The sequence below is a fragment of the Ovis canadensis genome, chromosome 3 (assembly GCF_042477335.2).
Source record: "Ovis canadensis isolate MfBH-ARS-UI-01 breed Bighorn chromosome 3, ARS-UI_OviCan_v2, whole genome shotgun sequence".
In the NCBI taxonomy this organism is placed as follows: domain Eukaryota; kingdom Metazoa; phylum Chordata; class Mammalia; order Artiodactyla; family Bovidae; genus Ovis; species Ovis canadensis.
In genome coordinates, this window is record NC_091247.1 from 69,646,189 (window position 1) to 69,666,072 (window position 19,884).

Below are 19,884 nucleotides of genomic sequence, written 5' to 3' on the forward strand. Positions count from 1 at the left end.
ACGTTTATCAAGAAAGGTTTTAAAGTCAGCTTAATCACCAGTGATGTCACAGATGAGTATTCATTACTTTCAAAAAAAAAAAATCTAAAAGCTTTGTTCTAATATCTGTTCCTACAGCAGTTCTAATCTTCTAAGTTTACTCAAGGTATCTCAAAGCCTTACTCATAATTCTCTAATGGGGAGAGGTACAATATTCTTTTTTCCATGAATTAAAGGGTGTTCAGAGGCCAACAAATACTTATGGGAAGGAGGACTATTTCCAAGGGAGTTAGAGAAGCTGGGTCACAGATAGGCATCAGAGGCTTTCAATTACTGCCCTGGAACGCAGGGCCCCTGATTTATACCACCACTAAAGCAGGCAGGCTGGGCAAATAACAACCTAATTCAGAAAATCTCAGACTGAAATCTGTGAAACAGGGGCTAATGCCCCCTACTGAAGACTGCTCTTAATATTACAGTAATATTTTTATAATCTTGCCCAAGATGAAAGTGATACACAAATTTTGAGTATTACAAATAATCCCCCTGAAAATCTAGCAATATTTCTTCTTTACTATCCCCTGATACCAAACTACAGCTGTCTCAACAAGAGGGAACAGGGCCCTAAAGCTAATAACCCCCACAGAGGACCAACCTTCTTCCAGCAAGTGCAGGCAATTTGACTTGGATGTTCTTTTTTTTTTTTGGCTGTGCCCCAAAGCATGTGGGACCTTAGTTCCCTAACCAGGGATTGAACCCAAGCCCCCTGCATTGGAAGGCAGAGTCTTAACCCCTGGATGGCCAGGGAAGTCCCTCGACTTGGATGTTCTATGCTAAGCTCACGTGTCTCCCTCCGAGGAACACGAGTCTCCCACTTAAATCTCCATCCCTCCCGCTCCCTCCAATTTGGCTATTTGTAGAGAAAAAAAAAATTTTTTTTCTCAACCTCCACTCCAAGAAAAGATTTAAGTATTTTTTTATGACATGCTTTCCCTAAATCATTCTCTCAATAAACATTTAGGGTTCTGATTATGTAATGTGCACTGAGTGCACCCCAAAATAGGAAAATGCAGCAAGAGAAGACACAAATGTGAAGAACTTCTTAAGAGTTTTTTTTAATTAAAAAAAAATGAGGCTTTTCCAATGCCCTCCCCAAACCCCCACCACCACTCCCAGGAGAAGGCCCGGCGTCACAAATGCCCTGTGAACACCACAGCACAAAAGGCCACAGGTCAGCCCTGTCTTTAGGCCATCAGACATATGCCCATGTTCCTGTTTTTCCACCTGACTTCGGATCCACCCACTGTGCATTCATGTATCATTTCTCAATATGGAAGACCTCCTTGCAGAAGGAGAAAGGAGCCCACTCTTCACAAGATTGATCTTCCAAATGTGTATGTGTCTTAGTTGCTCAGTTGTGTCTGACTCTTTGCAACCCTGCCAACTATAGCCCCCAGACTCTTCTGTCCATGGAATTCTCCAGGCAAGAATACTAGAGTGGGTTACCATGCCCTTCTTCGTAACGCACTGTTATAATTAGCAGCCCCTACCACATGCCTACCGTGTACAGATGCTAAGCTCGGCACCTTCCATGTTAAAGTTCTCTCAACAGTTACATAGGGAGGATATTATGGTTCTCATCCTATAGAAGTAACTTCGTCCACTAACTTAGAGCTGGTAAGCACCAGAATAGGCATTTAATCCCAGACCCCAGGCCTCGAAAGCCACTCTCCTTTCTCAGCATCAGACCTGAGATGGACAGTCCTGGATGCCTGAATTCAAACTTAGGAATAGCCAGGTGCTCAGGCCCTAGGAGGACCTGTGCATGGGTGTATGACTTTTGCTACAGAGCAAAAACAAATAAAAATTAACAGTGACCTGCCTTGCATACTTGCGGCCAAAATACCCCACACGACTCTGAAGATACCCCAGCTTCCGGCACCAGAGCAAACAACTTAGCATGAGGCTTCATATAAGCAGAACCAAGCTCCCACTCCTCCAGACACCCTTTCCCACCCCGCCCCGCCAAACAAGGCCTAGAGATTCAGTTTAAGTCCTTGCTTTCTCAAACCCTTGGCCACTGCCCCAGTTTCAGGGCCTCCTCCTCATCTCCAGACAAACAGGACAGTCTCCTTAAATGGCTTCCCTCCATCTAGCTGTTCTCCTTGGCCTTCCTCCTTAGTGTCCCCAGGAGGGCTCAAGTCCCACCTACCAGTGTTCTCAGATTAAGTCACTAGAAGGTTCAGGATCCCTGGGGCTAAAAAAACCAGGTGAGGCCATTCTGTTTCATGCAGAGTGGCTCCAGGCTTGCTATTTTACATACTGAAATAACAAATATGATTCTACTTAAAAACTCTCCAGAACCCAAGCGTAGAAAACCACTAGCTTGAAGGACGAGAGCCTACTCCTCGGCGTGACATTCGAGGCCCTCCTCGTTTACTCTGTGGCTCTTGCTTGAGCTCCTTCTCACTTCTGGCGGCTCCCCGAGGGAGCTGGGCACCATCGCGCTGTTCAGGGCGCCACCTGCTCACCCTGAAACTCTGCTGCATCCGCTGCCACTGCCTCTCCTCTGCGAGAACTACAGAAAGTCTTTTCTGTTGGCCACGGGCTTGTTTCCACTTCATCATCTATCTCTATACAGTTGACCCTTGAACAACATGGGTCTGAACTGTGCAGATCACCTATACATGGATTTCTTTCATCAGTAGATGCTACAGTGCTACATGATTTGTGGCTGGCTGAATCCGGCAGATGCAAAACCACACATACAGAGGAACCACGATACACAGGCTGACTATAAAGTTACACCCAGATTTTCTACTGCATGGAGGGTCGGCATCACTAATCCCCGCATTGATGAAGGATTGATTGTATTTCTATAGCTATTCTCAGTGCCTGGCACATAATGGATGCTCAATAACTATTTTATTCATTCATTCACTAATGACTGAATGAAACAAAACATGAAATAATCACTCTAATCGTCGTGATTCATAAAGTTTCAAAACAGAGACCACACAGATGTACTTTCAAATGAACCTGTTACCACAGGATCTTCCAACACTTGTTTGTTATAAACTCTAACTAGGATATCAATACTAGCATTAAAAAAGAGGAACTGAAAATATCAGAGCAACGCATGAAATACATGTAAACACTACTTCGCAAAATTCAAATGTGGGTGGACACACACACATATACCCATATATAGTCCCTTAGGATAGTTCAACTTGATTTTGCAAAAGCAATATGCATTCGGTAGAAACCATACTTCAATCTGTGAATTTTGATCTTTTCCCAGAATAACAATCTGTTTTATGATACTGCCTCGTGATGCTGTGCAGCAGCTCCGGTCAGCCAGGTGATCAAGAGAGTAAATAACCGAGAGGGTAAATACAATTACAGCCCTTCTGGTTTTCACTTTTAGTATAGCATACACCATACATTACATGAGATAGACAACACTTTATTATAAAATGGGCTTTATTAGATTCAGACTAATATTAAGTGGTTCTCAGCACATTTAAGATAGGCTAGGCTAAGCTATGGTGCTCGGCAGGTTAAGTGTATTAAATGCATTTTTGACTTGGGACATTTTCAACTTGCTGATGGGTTTATCAGGACATAACCTCATTGAAGATCTGGACATAAATTTATGTGCATACAGTACTGCTACAAACATTCATTTCTTACTGATTATTTCCCTCAAATTTTTTGTTTCAAAATCTTAAGTCAGTTATAGGTTAGATCGATGTGATTACTCTAAGGTCCTCCATTCAGTTTTAAAAACAGAAACTACATGCTTCATGATAAAATTGAGTTCAGATAATAATGGTGTTGAGTGTGCCAATTACAATGGCTCCCTAAATGTGAAAGAGTTAAAAAGAAAAAAAAAAACTACATGTGGGCACACCTGAAGATTATGGCTGATTAAATGCACAAAGAAGGCACAAGCACACCTGTTAATTCAGTGCCTGGGGTTTGGAGGTTCAAATTAGTATCAAGTGCCTCCTCCAGCGTGGCCTCCTTGCCATCCTGTATTTCTCAGGGCAGTCTTAAATACTTCTCCATTATTTACAAGCATCCTACGAACATGGGCTTTCCCTCATATGCTTGGAGGCAGTTCCAGGGATGGTGTGCTCAGGGCAAACATGGGAGGCATACATGGATTCTCTGCAGAATGACCAGTTCCAGATACAAAAGTCTGTATCTTCACTGCAGAGTCACACAGAGGGTAACAGATTTCATCTCTAATCTTATTTCTCCAACATCAGTATATAATACAGCTTTGGGACTATCAATCCATTCAACTATCAAACCCACATACTGGTTAGAGGAAAGGTAAAACTGACCGAGGGGGCCAAGCTGGCTAAATGATAGGCTGCTAGCCCTGTGGAATTAGAAAGTTACTAGATTGTTTCTGTTGTTGCTAACCACAGAAAAAAATGGCTTAAATTACACAACAGTGAAAGCGACCACCTTGACAACAGCACTCGAGTCCACTTGGAGCCTAGTCTGGGGGACTGAGGAGTGGTCCTTGGCTGTCACTGCAAAAGTGAAGTCACTCAGTTGCGTCCGACTCTTTCTGACCCCATGGGTCCTCCATCCGTGGGATTCTCCAGGCAAGAATGCTGGAGTGGGTTACCATTTCCTTCTCCAGGGGATCTTCCCAATCCAGGGATCGAACCCAGGTCTCCCGCATTGCAGGGAGATCCTTTACCATCTGAGCCACCACAGCAAAACTGGAGGTAATCTAGGAGCGACATACTACAATGATAGCATTCCCTTCTCTGTCATGCATGTTCACCACATTTACCAAATTCCCAATGTCCTTAAAGTCAGGATACCGTATTCCAGGAGGAAAACTGTGGCTGACGTACAAATTTGTTATGAACCACTAAATTATCAAACGCCAGTTCCTGGCACCCACCTGAGGTTAATAATGACACACAGGGGAACACAGGCAAACTTCAGGCCCATCCAGGAGTGCCTGCCTCTTTAAAGATGCCCCACATTAAGCATCTATAGTATCCCAGAAACACGGAAGAGAGACAGACAAAGAGGGAAGAGGTCCAGAAACACTGCAGTGACCTGAAGGAGGAGCAGTCAAAACAAGAAATCTTCAGCTTTAACTCTTCTGCCCAACAAACAAATAAACAAACAGACAAAATACCTAGGGGCAGACCTGTGCATCACAAAAGGAGGCAGGGGCCACAATGACAGCATCGTGGAAGAATGTCTGATCCACCCTATAATGGTCTATACCAGCTTCCAAACAATGCCCCAAACCCCCAGAAGCCTCACTGTCAATTAACAATAGAGTAGGGAGATCAGACTAAACTCCCAATTCTAACTATCAACTGGTCCTGCTACTATTCACAATAATTTAAATGGAAAATATTTCAAACTTTTAGTTTAGCACAACAGGTGCCCCGTAAGAAAGTGCCATTCCAGACTTTTTCCCAGTATGGTGACATTAAGCCCAACATCAGCATGTTCCTCACCAACATGGAATCTGTTTTGAGGAAACAGACTGTATAAAACAGTCATCAAGACATACATCAAACTTTCAAAAGGAATTATCTTTAGGAATAGAGACAGGCTTGGGGGAGGGGAACATTCACTGTCTACTTCCATAGAGTTTGGATTTTCTTCTTTTTTTTTTTTTTAACAGTGCACGCATTGCAAAGTCGTTTCCGACCCTTTGCGACCCCATGGACTGTAGCCTATCAGGCTCCTCCATCCATGGGATTTTCCAGGCAAGAGTGCTGGAGTGGATTGCCATTTCCTTCTCCAGGGGATCTTCCCAACCCAGGAATTGAACCTGGGTCTCCCGCATTGCAGGCAGATGCTTTACCGTCTGAGCCACCAGGGAAGCCCAGGATATACAATGCAATATTAATACTTTATAATATATTTTAAGCTAAAAGTCTTAAATACATAGAACTAATTTTTCAATGGGTATTGCAGAAACTAGGGAGAAATTTTCCCCAATGAAGTGACACTTAGTAGCTCTGACCATGAACCGGTTCTTCAGCACAACAAGTAGAAGTATTAACACATGATCACATTCTGACTTAGACAAAGAATGTTGAAAAAACGTGACGCACTGTTACTGCCTCTGAGGATTTTTAGCAATCAGCTAGAGAGACAAAGCACAGATGCATCCACCTTGAGCACACACACAAAATTAATAAGACTCAGGCTGGAGCAGTGGTGAGAGCTTGGGATTCCCGAAGACTTAAGAAGGTGACCCAAATGGTAATGTGCAATGCAGGGAGTGCTGGGGACCTGGCAAATGGCCCAGCATCTCCCTGACTTCAGCCATCTGTGGCTTACGATGCCTACAGACACAATCATGTGGCTAATAAAGCCATTTCACATACATGCTCAAAAAATCACAGGACTCTGAGGAAATTTAAACGTGTGTGGCAAAATTTTTATCAGCCTCACCCAGTAATACATCACTACCTTAGGGTTCTGAAAATTCACAGGTCTACAGAAAAGACATCAAAACTTCCCTTAAAAATTAAATAATGATAATCTGAAATCAGAATTGTGGGAAATGGGTATGTTTATCAATCAGAAAACAGAGACTAAGATTCAGGTTTTGGGAAACTGTGACACCTTGATATAACAGTCCCATGTACTGACTGTCTTATATAGCCTATTTCCCAAAAATAGAAAACATACCGGTAAGGAACATGCTAATGTACTTACGTCACTATACTGCTAAGAAATCTGGAGTGACATGCTATTACCAGGCACCTGTCACACTCTTCTGGTCGTTGAGGCCCCAAAAGAAACAACGGTCTAGACTGTTTCCAAGTCACTAAATTACCAAGCAAATTCACAAGTTAATGTAGGTACAAACTGAACAGCTAACTCTAATAAGGCACACTCTAAACACCGACACACTAATGTTCATTTCTCTATATTTTTTCGAAGGTATTAAAGGAAGCTGTTGAGTCTTCCCTGGTGGCTCAGAGACTAAGAATCTACCTGCAATGCAGGAGATCTGGGTTTGATCCCTGGGTCAGGAAGATTCCCTGGAGAAGGGAATGGCTACCCACTCCACTATTCTTGCCTGGAAAATCCCATGGACACAGGAGCCTGGTGGGCTACAGTCCATGGTGTTGCAAAGAGTCGGACATGACTAAGCGACTAACAAAAAGGAAGCTATAAGGTTACCGGTTGCTTTGTTTTAAAGAAGCACTTAGTCAATGGTGAAAGTCACCAGGCCATTTTATAAAACAGTTTTATCTCTGAATCAAGAACATCAATCTATCCGAAAACAGGCCATGAGCATCCACTGTTATGCACTGCCATCTGCCCAGCACCCGCCCCCTTTTGTAGGAAGAGCTCCATGTGATTCCAGGGAGAGCTACCATGTTCTTACATCCCTCTGCACCCCCACATCACAGTTCACCCATTCAGGAGTTACCCCTTGACCAAAGTCTATTAAATTACAGCCTCCTTATCAAACAGCCACCAGTGATGCCAACTGAAACTAGAAAAATGAGGCAAGAGACAGATAGCAAAGTTCAGGGGCACATGGCAGCCACATTTCCTGCTACCTGGAAGACCACCTGCAGGAGTAGAAATAGAAGCTAGAATCAAGAGGCTGGGGGACAGAAACCCCTACTTTCTGTTGTTCTGGGGCCTGTCTGCACCTTGCCTTCTCTTCCGATCAGCTGTTTGGCCCTTCCCTTGGTCACACAGAATACACCAGTGTCTTTCCCCCAAAGTCCTAACATAATGTGCCTTCCCCCACCACACCACAATTCTGCATGAGAAACGCCAACCATAGCCTCCAACTGCCAGCTGAATTCTCTCTAAGCCATGGATGGATGGGGTGGGTGTGTTTTATCCATATAGCTTCCTACTCTTCACCAGTGTTCTGGACACCGCTCCTAAAGGTAGTCATTTATAAGTAATCAGTTGGTCATGACCTGTATAAAAAGATTCTCTGGGCCAACTGGAGCCCCATCTCCATACTCAACCTCACAGAGATGTAGACTAGAGAAGCCAGGATATTGAATCATTTAGCAATGAGGTCAGAACAGAAAAGACTGGCAGGAGATAGAGTTGGAACTACAACACACCAAAGCCACGTGTGAGCTGATGTATGGTGAACAGACACGAGCACTATGCAAAGGGCTCTGGTCAGCGAAGCACCCCCCCCCCACCACCTGAAAGATGAAGATTACCTCCAGCCCTACCGCAGCCTCAGTCACTAACGAATTTCTGGGTCTCCCAAGCTGGAAGCTTTGCAGCAACCTGTGCCCCTACTTCACCACACTCAACCTTTTTTTATTCAGATACTTAAGTGAATCCCTGTTTCTGACAACCAGAAAGGGCGAGCCATAATAATTCTGAACGCAGAATTCTTTCCAGAGAAGCCCAGGCAGGCATAAACCAAATGCTTGTTACCGTGGTACCCACAACCCTCCCACTGGACTACTATATTGAATGCGGTCATGTCAAAACTCATGACAGATACACCACTGAATAACCAAAGCCATATTCTTAAATCAGCTTGGTGTCAAGCATCAAAACTGTAATTCAAGAAACTAACATCTCCCCAGATCAGTTTTCTCTACAAATTAGAATACTAAACTGAATGGTACTGCTGAAAATGGCAGCTAAATAAAACACCTTAGCTATCTGAATTTCACTGTAAAATTGACTTTGTGATTATCTTTAGTTTGTTCTCATTGTGAGATGTGTTTTTAAAGTGGACAGGACTTTATAAATGCCTTGCATATAAATGATATAGTATCTTCTTACTTTCTTATATTTTCTTCTTCACTTGCTCATGGTTCCACTTTGGTGGAAAACTGGCTGAAGAGTTGAACGGTATAAGTGAATTCAACAGAGGGAACAAATACGACCATACAAGATGACCAAACACCCATCGGCAGGTTTTTCTGGTGACCGCATCCAGGTAAATGGAGAAGTACTTAACTCCACAGGGTCGGATGCCTACAAGGGATCTGCCATCTGCTCCAAGGCAACTGCCAAATAAAATCACAGTATTCTGGTGTTGGCAACTTTTACAGAATTTTTTCTGTTCTTTCCTACTCATCTCCCACCATTACTTACATAAGAGAACAGAGGGAGAAATGAGGTATTGACACACGCCACAGCAAGGATGAACCCTGAAAATATTTTGCTAAAGTAAAAGAAATTGGTCACAAATAGCCACGTATTGTAGGATTCAATTTAGTCGAAATGTCCAGAGTAGACAAATCCATAGTCAGAAACTAGATTAGTGGCTGCCTGGAGATGGGGAGGAATAAAAATGGGAAGTGACTGCTAACGTGTACGTGACTTCTTTTGGGGGTGATAAAAATGTTCTGAGATTAGTGTTATTAGATATAACTGAGTATATTAAAAACCACTGAATTGTATACTTTACAGGGGTAAATTTTACAATATGTAAGTAGTATCTCCTTGGACTGCAAGGAGATCCAACCAGTCAATCCTAAAGGAAATCAGTCTTGAATATTCGTTGGAAGGACTGATGCTGAAGCTGAAACTTCACTACTTCGGCCACCTGATACGAAGAACTAACTCACTGGAAAAGACCTGATGCTGGGAAAGATTGAAGGCGGGAGGAAAAGGGGACAACAGAAGATGAGATGGTTGGATGGCATCACCTACTTGACAGACATGAGTCTGAGTAATCTCCGGGAGTCAGTGATGGACAGGGAGGCCTGGCATGCTGCAGTCCATGGGGTCGCAAAGACTCGGACACAACTGAGCGACTGAACTGAAGAAATATCTCAATAAAGCTGATACTTAACAGACAGACAGATGGCTGTGGGTAGGGGGTATACATATGCAGAGAGAGCAGGAAAAGCAGAAGACTGGATAAAAATCATAATGTTTTCCTCTTTTGCTTACCTAGGGAGTCTCCAACAAAAGACAGGTCACATTCCCTAAGTTAAATCATAAATCAACCATAAAATATAAGGAATTTTCCCCTAAAACTGGTGATCGGAATTCCTCAAAGATAAGAGACTGACTTAAGGAAAATTTTCTTGTTGGGTGAGAAGTTAAGAAAAGGGCTAAGATGTAGTGAAGGTAAAAGTGTTAGTCACTCAGCTGTGTCCTACTCTTTGCGACCCTATAGGCTGTAGCCTGCCAGGCTCCTCCATCCATGGCATTCTCCAGGCAAGAATACTGGAGTGGGGTGCCATTCCCTTCTCCAGGAGGATCTTCCCCACCCAGGGATCAAACCCAGGTCTCCTGCATTGCAGTAGATTCTTTACTGTCTGAGCCACCGGGGATGCAGCAAGGGATGATAAGGGAATGAGGATCGAGAAGTTCTCTGCCAAAGGAATGAAACCTGAAAGTGACTGAGGGGCAGGAACGGGGGCTAGGTTAGGAAGAAGAATGGTATGTGGTTAAGCGGTTTGATAAAGGAGAGGCTGGTGCTCCCAGACAGGATCATTCATCTCAGCTACTACTGAGTTCCAGCCACTGCTGAGATGAGAAAGAATTTGAAGACTATAAGGAACAGGTGCAGGAATCCAAGCTGATTTCAAAAGTCAAGAGGGGGTCATCTACAGCAGCAAGGAGAAAGAGATGGGAGGGAAATCTGAGGAACCTGTATCTAAAGGAGAAAGAAAAGATTCCTGTAGTCCTATGGCTGGGACACTACTGAAGCTTTATGTGTACAGAAAATAAATTGAGGATATAATCCAGGACTGAATGTAATGACCTAAACAGACTTTCTCTCAATAGCTTTGCATAAACCCCTTTGATATGAAATGTTCTTCCAGATTCAGATTTCACAAGCAATAGGCGGTATATTTCCTGGGCACTAGGGACCATGCCGCTCTCAGAAATAATCCCAAATAATGCATAATTTAGGCAAAGAGCCTCAAGAGTAGATGAGAACAGAGATTGGTGATTTAGTTACTAAGTCCTGTCTGACTCTTGCAGCCCCATGGACTGTAGCCTGCCAGGCTCCTCTGTCCATGGGGTTCTCCAGGCAAGTATTTTGGAGTGGGCTGTCATTTCCTTCTCCAGAGGATCTTCCTGACCCAGGGATTAAACCCATGTCTCCTGCACTGCAGGCAGATTCTTTACCAGCTGAGCAACCAGAGAAGCCCCCCACTCCATCATGCAAAACGCCTTTCCCTTGGGGCATAAAAGTGTTCCATCTGAACAGGGTGGTGAGCAAGCGAATAAGAAAAGCTCTAGCTTAATTTTCAAGGAATGAGTCCAAGCTCAAGGTGGTGTACCATCTTGGAAGGCTGAAAGTGCTTTCTATTTTCATGAAAGGTATTCTCAGAGCCCTGCAGCCCAGCCTCTCCTCATTTGCTGCAGTGGAAACGGAAGCAGCTGCGCCAAGGTTCAAGACTCAGTCTCTCTCCGAGTTCCAATGGGTTTTATATTACTCGACTCAGACTCTTAAAAATGGTTTGGTTTTTTTCCCTCTCGCAATCAATGTTTTCCTCTAAATTACTAGAGCGCTAGTTGCCTGCACTACTTTCTTGGCACTGGCATACAAATAAACAGGCTTTTATCGTCCTAATTGGATCATTCCAGACCATGTTTTATAGATCCCTTTGCATATTCAATAGCAAACTGGTGCCATACTTTCACTAGAAGGAAGTAAAATATTTTATATATATTTGTTTGTTTGTGTATTCATCCTGGCAGGGGAGATGGATTGTACATTAACAGGCGTATTCTGGGAAGTAGAATTCTATGTAAAACCACTATAGTACAGGAGGTCTTAAAAAATATGAAGCCAGTATCTAATTTAAAAACTCATTATTACTGGTAGAAAAAACAATAAGACATCTCTCTCAAAAAAGGTAAATTTAAAAAATCTTTTACCTTTCTTTTTTTAAACAGGAGTTACTGTTTTTCTTTTTGATTTTTTTTTTTTTGCTTTTAATTAATTTATTTGGCTGCACTGGGTCTGTTTCAGCATGCAGGATCTTTAGTTATGATATATGTGATCTGGGCTTCCTAGGTGGCACTAGTGGTAAAAAAAAAATCTGCCTACCAATGCAGGAGACATAGGAGTTCAGCCCTTGAATTGGGAAGATCCTCTGGAGGAGGGCATAGCAACCTACTCCAGTCTTCCTGCCTGGAGAATCCTTTGGATAGAGAAGCCTGGAGGGCTAGGGTCCATAGCGTCACGGAGTTGGACACAACTGAAGTGACTTAGCACACACATGTGGGATCTAGTTCCCTGGCCAGGGATCAAACCCAGGCCCTGTACATTGGCAGCTCAGAGTCAGCCACTGGACCACCAGGGAAATCTCCTCTTCTACAGTTTCAAAATAAGTTTCCATCACCTGTGCTGGTCTATCCATTTGCGAATTAAGTATACTAAATCATATAAGTATGTAACCTTAATGATACCTTGGAATTTGCAATCAACGGGCAGAAAGCAGAGGCAAGTTCTGCTCTAACTCTCATTGTATAAAATCCAGGTCTTTTCTTCTGGAGAAAATCTCAGCCTGAGTTTTTTATCTGTAACTGCAGAGTTTTTTTAGGATATACTTTTGAAACGTCCCCACTAATTTTAATTAGCACTAGAGAGCTCATTTGTGCCCTAAGAAATTTCCTGCTCTCCCGGAGATTACAAATTAAAAGACCCATACAACCACAGGGCCCAGGGATGGGAGTGGGGGTTGGGGGGAACCTCAATCGCTTCCTGGAGGAAGATCCACCCTGAAGGGGCCTATAATGAGGGCAGGGATTTCAGCAAGAAATGCTTGGTCACCCCAGTGAAAACTCAGGTTTAAAGGGAATCTAGTTGATACACACAGTTACTAAATAAGTGTTATTTACTCTATCCATGTAATGTAAAAGATACAATTAGGTGCTTTCACTTCATTTTCTCAGCTTCCTTGATTCTCCACAACCACATAAACTCGAGGTCAATTTCTTCTGTCATTCCCACAGCTTTGCAGAAACGCTCTCCTGCAAAATTTTAGCTCATAAATTCTGATGAGTGACAACTCCCAAAGTCATTTTGGTTTTAATTTCTGACATTTTTTGAAATGTTCATTTGTACACAGGCTTTCTCCTACTACTTCTGTGTGCCATTATATTGGGAGCGGGAATTAATCAAAACTTTGGGATGTGATATTAGATGTTAAGATGTTTTTATGCTTTTTCCCTAATTATCAAATTGTTCAGATTTATTTCAGGAAAAAGTTCAAATACAGATATGAAAAAAAATCACTCAGAAAGAAACATGGAATATTTTGGTACACAGCCTCCTATTTTTTAAAATTCACTGTTTATAAGTGTTGATATAAAGATATTAATTCTAATTACTTTATCAAGCTAAATGTTACACTTTTAAAAAGATTACTTTTTCTACCTGCCTTAATTTGTGTTGATTCTACAAAATATAACCTAAACCATAAACACCCATCACTTGTAAAAAGAAAATGTTTACCTTTTACATTTCTTTAAAAGAGTAAAAGGTTTTTTTAAAAAAGCGTGTAAGCTTCAGGCTCACAGCAATAGAATTCTCATCTATATACACGACAAAGTGATTGCCAGCACAATTTCAGTTACCATCCATTCACCAGTCGACACCCTTCACCCCCATTACCCACTCTCACCCCCCGTTCCCTATGGTAACCACTAATCTGACCTCTGCGAGTTCGTTTCTGGTTTATTTATTCATTTGTTTTGTTTCTAGATGAAATGGCCTCAGATACCCGGCGAAGTAGACCAGATGACCATCAATCCTCTACACCAGTCTCAACACATGATTCCCCAGACCAGCCGTGATAGCATCACATGGGAAACTGTTACGAACGTCAATCATCAAGTACCATCCTGGACTTACTGAATCAGAAACTCTGGGAGTGGGCCCATAATCTGTGCTTTGACAAGATCTCCACAAGATTCTGAAGCCCACTCAAATTCCAGAACCACGGTTCTAGACACTGCTGGACTGGACTGTTATTCCTGCTATTAGCATGTTAGGCTTCTTGGAGAGCTCAGAGATTGTTCTGTCACACAGACCTGGGAAGTCAGAAAACAAGCAAGATAGTTTCCTCAATAAACAGATGGTTTTCCTGGCATCTTCTGGATTCACTAAAAGCAATTTCTTTTTTCTTTTTACATTATATATCCTGGAGGCAGCATGTTTTCTTTTCAATAACTCCTCACAGTTACTCATGGCTTCTTCAAGCCACAGGATGCATTCCTGAGCCTTCTAAAGATCTTTCTAACACGTCTGAATTACCCATTATCATTCCTCTCACCCATGAGCTCTGAATCATTTTGCATTTTATCAAATACAAAAAAATGGTAGGCTCTACACTTCAGAGCTGGTCTGCCTTCAGCCACTTGTCAGCAGTGTGACCTTGGCAAGCTACTTAATCTGCCTGTGCCTCAGTTTCCTCACCTGTCAGTTCAGTCAGTTCATGGGCTTACCCTGCAGGTAATAATAACCTCCCCAACTGCTATGGGATTAACTTTTAACATATGAAATGAACAGCGCCTGACACACAGTAAGCATGCTTACTACCATTATGTTCAAGGACCTGGATAACACAGAAGGAAAGGCATCTTAGGAAGTGTAAGGACAACTGATTAATCCTAGGAACAGTTGGGGACCTCCTCTGGAACTACAGAAACAAAGAACAAGGATCTGCTCTGCAATCGGCAAGTAAAAGGAAATACTATAGTTGACCCTTGGACAACACAGGAGTGAGGGACACCAATTCTCTACAGTTAAAAATCCCCGTTGTTCAAAGGTCAACTGTACACAGCAATCTGGAACCAGAAAGCAACTGATCGGTAATCAAAGATGACTGGTCACTATAGTATCACACTGGTCTAAAGGCTCCAAGGAAAACTCAAGAAAATGAGGTAAGAGATTGAAGTACAAATCAATCTGCTAGCACAGGACAAGATCATGGTTTCCATGTTAGTGAATAAGCTAGGAAATAACGCTCCAATTCTAGAGTGACTATCTGGTTAATCATTTATTTGTATCCTCAAATCAGGTAAGTTCAAGAAAGATCTTTAAGTCACCACCACTCAAGAAACAAACTCTCCTAAGGGCAACTGAAAATTTTCCCACAGCGTTCAGTTAGCTTCATCCCCAACATCCATTTCCCTCTTCCTCTTTTCCCATTATATTCCACACTTTCTAGCCAAGCTGTCTGGGTGGGACTGACCCTTCATCGGCCCCACCACTCCCCATTCCCTGCACTCCAAGAAGCAGCCTGATTAGCTGATGTCAACCAGCATAACCTCTTGTGACTCCAGTGGAGAAAGGTTCTGAGGGAAGCATGTGAAACGAGCATAATCGGTCAAGCTGGTGAGGCTGATCCCAGGGCCTCGGTGAAAGCACAGCACTGGGCAATCAGAGGGGCACTTCTCTGCTGGATGTCCTTTCAGACAGATCCGGAACCTGGGGCAGCTATCCTGGGACTCCAGGACCCAAGAGCCTACCTGATAATGGTAGCCTACACCAGCAAAGCCAAAATGCAGAGAGACAGAAAATGGATCCTGGTCACACCACTTAAGCTCAGGAGCAAGTCTAGCTTCCAGGTGAATTTGCCTACTACTGTGCCACTTCTCTTTGTCATTTAAACTATTCTGGATTAAGTTCCTCCTCTAGGCAGTACATGCCTCTTAATCACATTATACTGTAAAGGTAACAAAAATGTGAGCTATCTTCACAATTAACAGTAAACTTACCTTTTTAAGCTGTGGCTTCAATTTATAGGTCATAATTAAAGATATCAGGAAAAAAATACATAATCCTGATTTTCTCACTCAGAAATCATTTTATTTGAAATCTCAAAGTACAGAGGCAAGATTCTGAATAAACTCCACATGGTTTACACATATTCAGTACTGTTGACTTTTCACTGTGACTGAGCCCCTTCCTGATCTTCAGGGCCATCACAGGACAGAACTCTCCCTGCTCACCTAGGGCCCTGGTAAAAGTGTGCTTTAAGAACTGAACAGCAACAAGGGAGTGAGAAATCACAACGTAGGGGACACAGGCCTGTTAACTTGATCAATGGCAGACTTACCTGTATTAAATGTGCCCTCACCAGATTAAGCTACTGCTCTTCAGATCAAAAACTTCTGCATGTGATACAAACTAACCTTAGCCACTCAAAGTAAGTACTGTAACACGTCTGGTTAATTCATATATCACAGTCCATAAATAAACATGTTTGTTTGTATTCTGTTGATCTTTACACCAACAGTCCCCAACCTTGTTGGCACCAGGGACCACTTTCGTGGAAGACTATTTTCCCATGGACCAGGAGTGGGGGGGATGGTTTTGGGATGATTCGAGTGCAGTACATTTGTTGTGCACTTTATTTCTAATCTAGAGCTGTTGCTGATCTGACAGGAAGTACCAGTCCATGGTCCAGAGGTTGGGGACCCCTGCCTCACACAACATGAGTTTGAACTGTGCAGGTACACTTACACACCAATTTTTTCAATAAATATATAGATACACAGTAAATGTGTTTATTTCCTTATGATTTTCTTATTAACATTTTCTTCTTTTCTCCAGCTTACTTTATGGCAAGAATATAGTATATAATACATTTAACTTACAAAATTTATGTACTCATCAACTGTTTATATTATTGATAAGGTTTCAGGTCAACAGTGGGCTATTAGTATTAAGTTCTGACAGTGAGCTATCAGAAGTTAAGTTCTGGGGGAGTCAAAAGTTAAATGTGGATTTTCGATGTGCAGCAGGTCAGTGTCCCTAACTCCCACATCGTTCCAGGGTCAACTGTATTTTTATGTCTAAGGTACAGTACACTTCAATATTCTGAAACATAAGATGTGCTAAAAATAAAACAATCTGACAAACACAGAGCAACCCTTTCTGAACGGCTATACAAACACCCTGTGCTCTGAATCATTCTGGCCTTGAGACCAACCATTCTCCAAATAGAGAACTGGCCATCTTCTGAAATGGTCAGCTTGCTCTCGTAGGACATGGCCAAGTAGATACGAGTCTATCGTGCAAGGGCAACAGACTGACTGATTTCAAAGGGATCTGTAAGGCATCTCAGGCCTCGATGATGGGGTGGGAGGAAGACCTACCTGCCAGAGCCTTGATGCGCGACCGCTCAAAGAGCCGTGCGGAGCTGTTCTCATTGTCCCAGTCGTCCACGTCCCAGCGGTTGTTGACGTCGCTGTACTGCTGCTGGATCTCAATGTTGTCGTAGTCTGTGGCTACTGTGGTCGTCATCTTGGACCGTCTCAGCTGCTCCTCCACATCAGCGCCTTCTTAGAAGTCTCTGAGAAAGAAAAGGAAAACCCTAGTCAGATATCTATTGGACCCTACAAACCTACTGAGCAGAGGTGAGCAGAAGGTAACACAGGTCCTACGTGCCAAGAGTAGGTCTCGGGAGTCCATCAGAGCTGGTTTGGAACGTCAGCAATGCCTCATAACACGTGTGTAACCTTGGCTGCAGCACTTAACATCTGAGACTCCGTTCCCCCAGACATTAAAGGGGGAAGATACTCTACAGATTGTTGAGAAGACTGAATGAGATGATAGATGTCCAACAAAGGGTGGGTTCCTCCTTCTTTCTAATGTTTAAACTTTGTAATTTTAGAGTTGCATTGAAGCTGGATGAACACCTTCCTTAGGCTTCTGAATGAACACATTTTTTTAAAATGTTTATTTACTTATTTGGCTGTGCCAGGTCTTAGATGCAGCATGTGGGATCTAGTTCCCTGACCAGGGATTGAACCCAGGCCACCTGCATTGGGAGCATGGAGTCTTAGCCACTGGACCACCAGGGAAGTCCCTGAATGGACAAATTTATTTCTATTGTGTGTCACCATAAACTGCAAGCTTTTAGCTTCTCCTAGAAATTCATACAACGTGATGTGAGAGAACTAACATCACTTTATCTAACCACCTCATTTACATGTTAGAAAACTGATGCTTAATATTAAATGACATAGTAAACCTAGATAGCATATTAAAAAGCAGAGACATTACTTTGCCAACAAAGGTCCATCTAGTCAAGGCTATGGTTTTTCCTGTGGTCATGTATGGATGTGAGAGTTGGACTTATGAAGAAAGCTGAGCGCCAAAGAATTGATGCTTTTGAACTATCGTGTTGGAGAAGACTCTTGAGAGTCCCTTGGACTGCAAGGAGATCCAACCAGTCCATTCTGAAGGAGATCAGCCCTGGGATTTCTTTGAAAGGAATGATGCTAAAGCTGAAAGTCCAGTACTTTGGCCACCTCATGAGAAGAGTTGACTCATTGGAAAAGACTCTGATGCTGGGAGGGATTGAGGGCAGCAGGAGAAGGGGACGACAGAGGATGAGATGGCTGGATGGCATCACCGAATTGGGGGACGTGAGTTTGAGTGAACCCCGGGAGTTGGTGATGGCCAGGGAGGCCTGGCATGCTGCGATTCATGGGATCGCAAAGAGTCGAACACGACTGAGCGACTGAACTGAACTGAATGATGTACTGGTGGTGTTTAACAGACATCAAAAAAATGACTAAATAATGACTGAAATTACGTATATGACTGTTATTACAAATTCTACTACCAACCCCAATACCCCCGCCTCAGGGGTCCAACCACGGCCACAGTGTTTTACAGGGATAAATGGGAATTCTCAGAACTTTGGTCTCAATGTTTGGCCCATTGCCATCTTTGCTTTATCACAGGGCCCTCAAGAGAGTTAGGTGACACACATTTAGCTGTAAATATATAGCTTCTTCCTTCAATATAGCTATTATGCATTCATGGAACCAAAAATGTACTGAGGACTCAGTACACGCTCGGCACTGTTCCAGATGCCAGGATAACAGTAAACCAGGTAAGGACCAGGCACTAGCGAAGCTTACACCCTAGTAGGGTGAGCGGGACAAACAGCACACAAGAAAAGGCAAGACAGCAGAAAGGAAATAAAATGAAGCTAGAGCGATGTGACAGAGGATAACAGCAATAATGCTGCTCAGAGGCCAGACTTGATCATTCTTACCACAAAAAGGAAATGATAATTATGTGAAGTGATAGAGGTCTTAGCCAATGCTACATGGTAATCATACTATATTACATAAACATATCAAAACAACATATCTTACACCTTTTTAAACTTACAAGCTTAAACTTATATGTCAGTTATATCTTAATTTAAAGATAAAACAGGAAAGATTGGAAGAATGGCTATTTTAGAGCTGGTGGTGGGTCAGGGAAGTCCTGAGACCTCAATGATCTTTCACACTCAGATCAAGAGGAATAACGTTCTCGGCAAAGCAAACCACGTATGTGAAGGCCCTACAGTGAGACCAGCACAGCTTGTTGGAGGAACGAAGAGCTCAGTGTGGCCAGTCAGGTGGGCAGGGTGAGAGACAAGGAGATGAGGATACAACAGCAGGTCGGGCCAGACACGAAGGGCTGATAAGTGTGATGGAAGACACAGCAGGCTTTTAATGTAACAACCGACGTCACTGGACAAATGTCTTTAAAAGATCAATTCTGATGCTGTGTGAAAAACAGATTCTAGGAGGCAAGGATATGTGCTTAAGTTATATGGGTATAGTCAAATTCCTGCATGTTTTATATACACAACGATCTGAGTAAATTTAGAAAAAGGGAAGAGGAAGAAAGATGCATAGTTGTTGGGAAAATGTCCCAAGGAAAAAGATGTTTGTCTTCTGCCCCCCTATCCTGCCCCACCCACCCCATCTTAAGATTCAAAAATTTTAAGATTTTGTACCTGGATGCTCGTTTCATAAAAACCTCATTCAGTGTGCACCAAGAATGCACACAGAGACCAAAGTTAGCAGACCCAATCGCTGGAGCTCATGCACTTATCAAACCAGTCACCACCTAGCAATCACAAAGGGAGCCTTGAGCTGATTTTTCCCCACATATGGCACCGA

At 42.9% G+C, this 19,884-nt stretch overlaps 1 protein-coding gene across 4 annotated transcripts in view; it reads right to left on the reverse strand.

The window, feature by feature from the left end:
• The window catches only part of SPTBN1 (spectrin beta, non-erythrocytic 1), a 209,918-nt gene that overhangs the window by 128,613 nt on the left and 61,421 nt on the right, over positions 1-19,884 (reverse strand). For all 4 annotated transcript variants that reach the window (XM_069583334.1, XM_069583331.1, XM_069583333.1 and 1 more), the window contains exon 2: positions 17,068-17,264. In XM_069583334.1, the coding sequence (XP_069439435.1) occupies positions 17,068-17,215 (148 nt within the window). In that variant the 5' untranslated portion in view covers positions 17,216-17,264. The remainder of the gene's footprint in view (positions 1-17,067; positions 17,265-19,884) is intronic.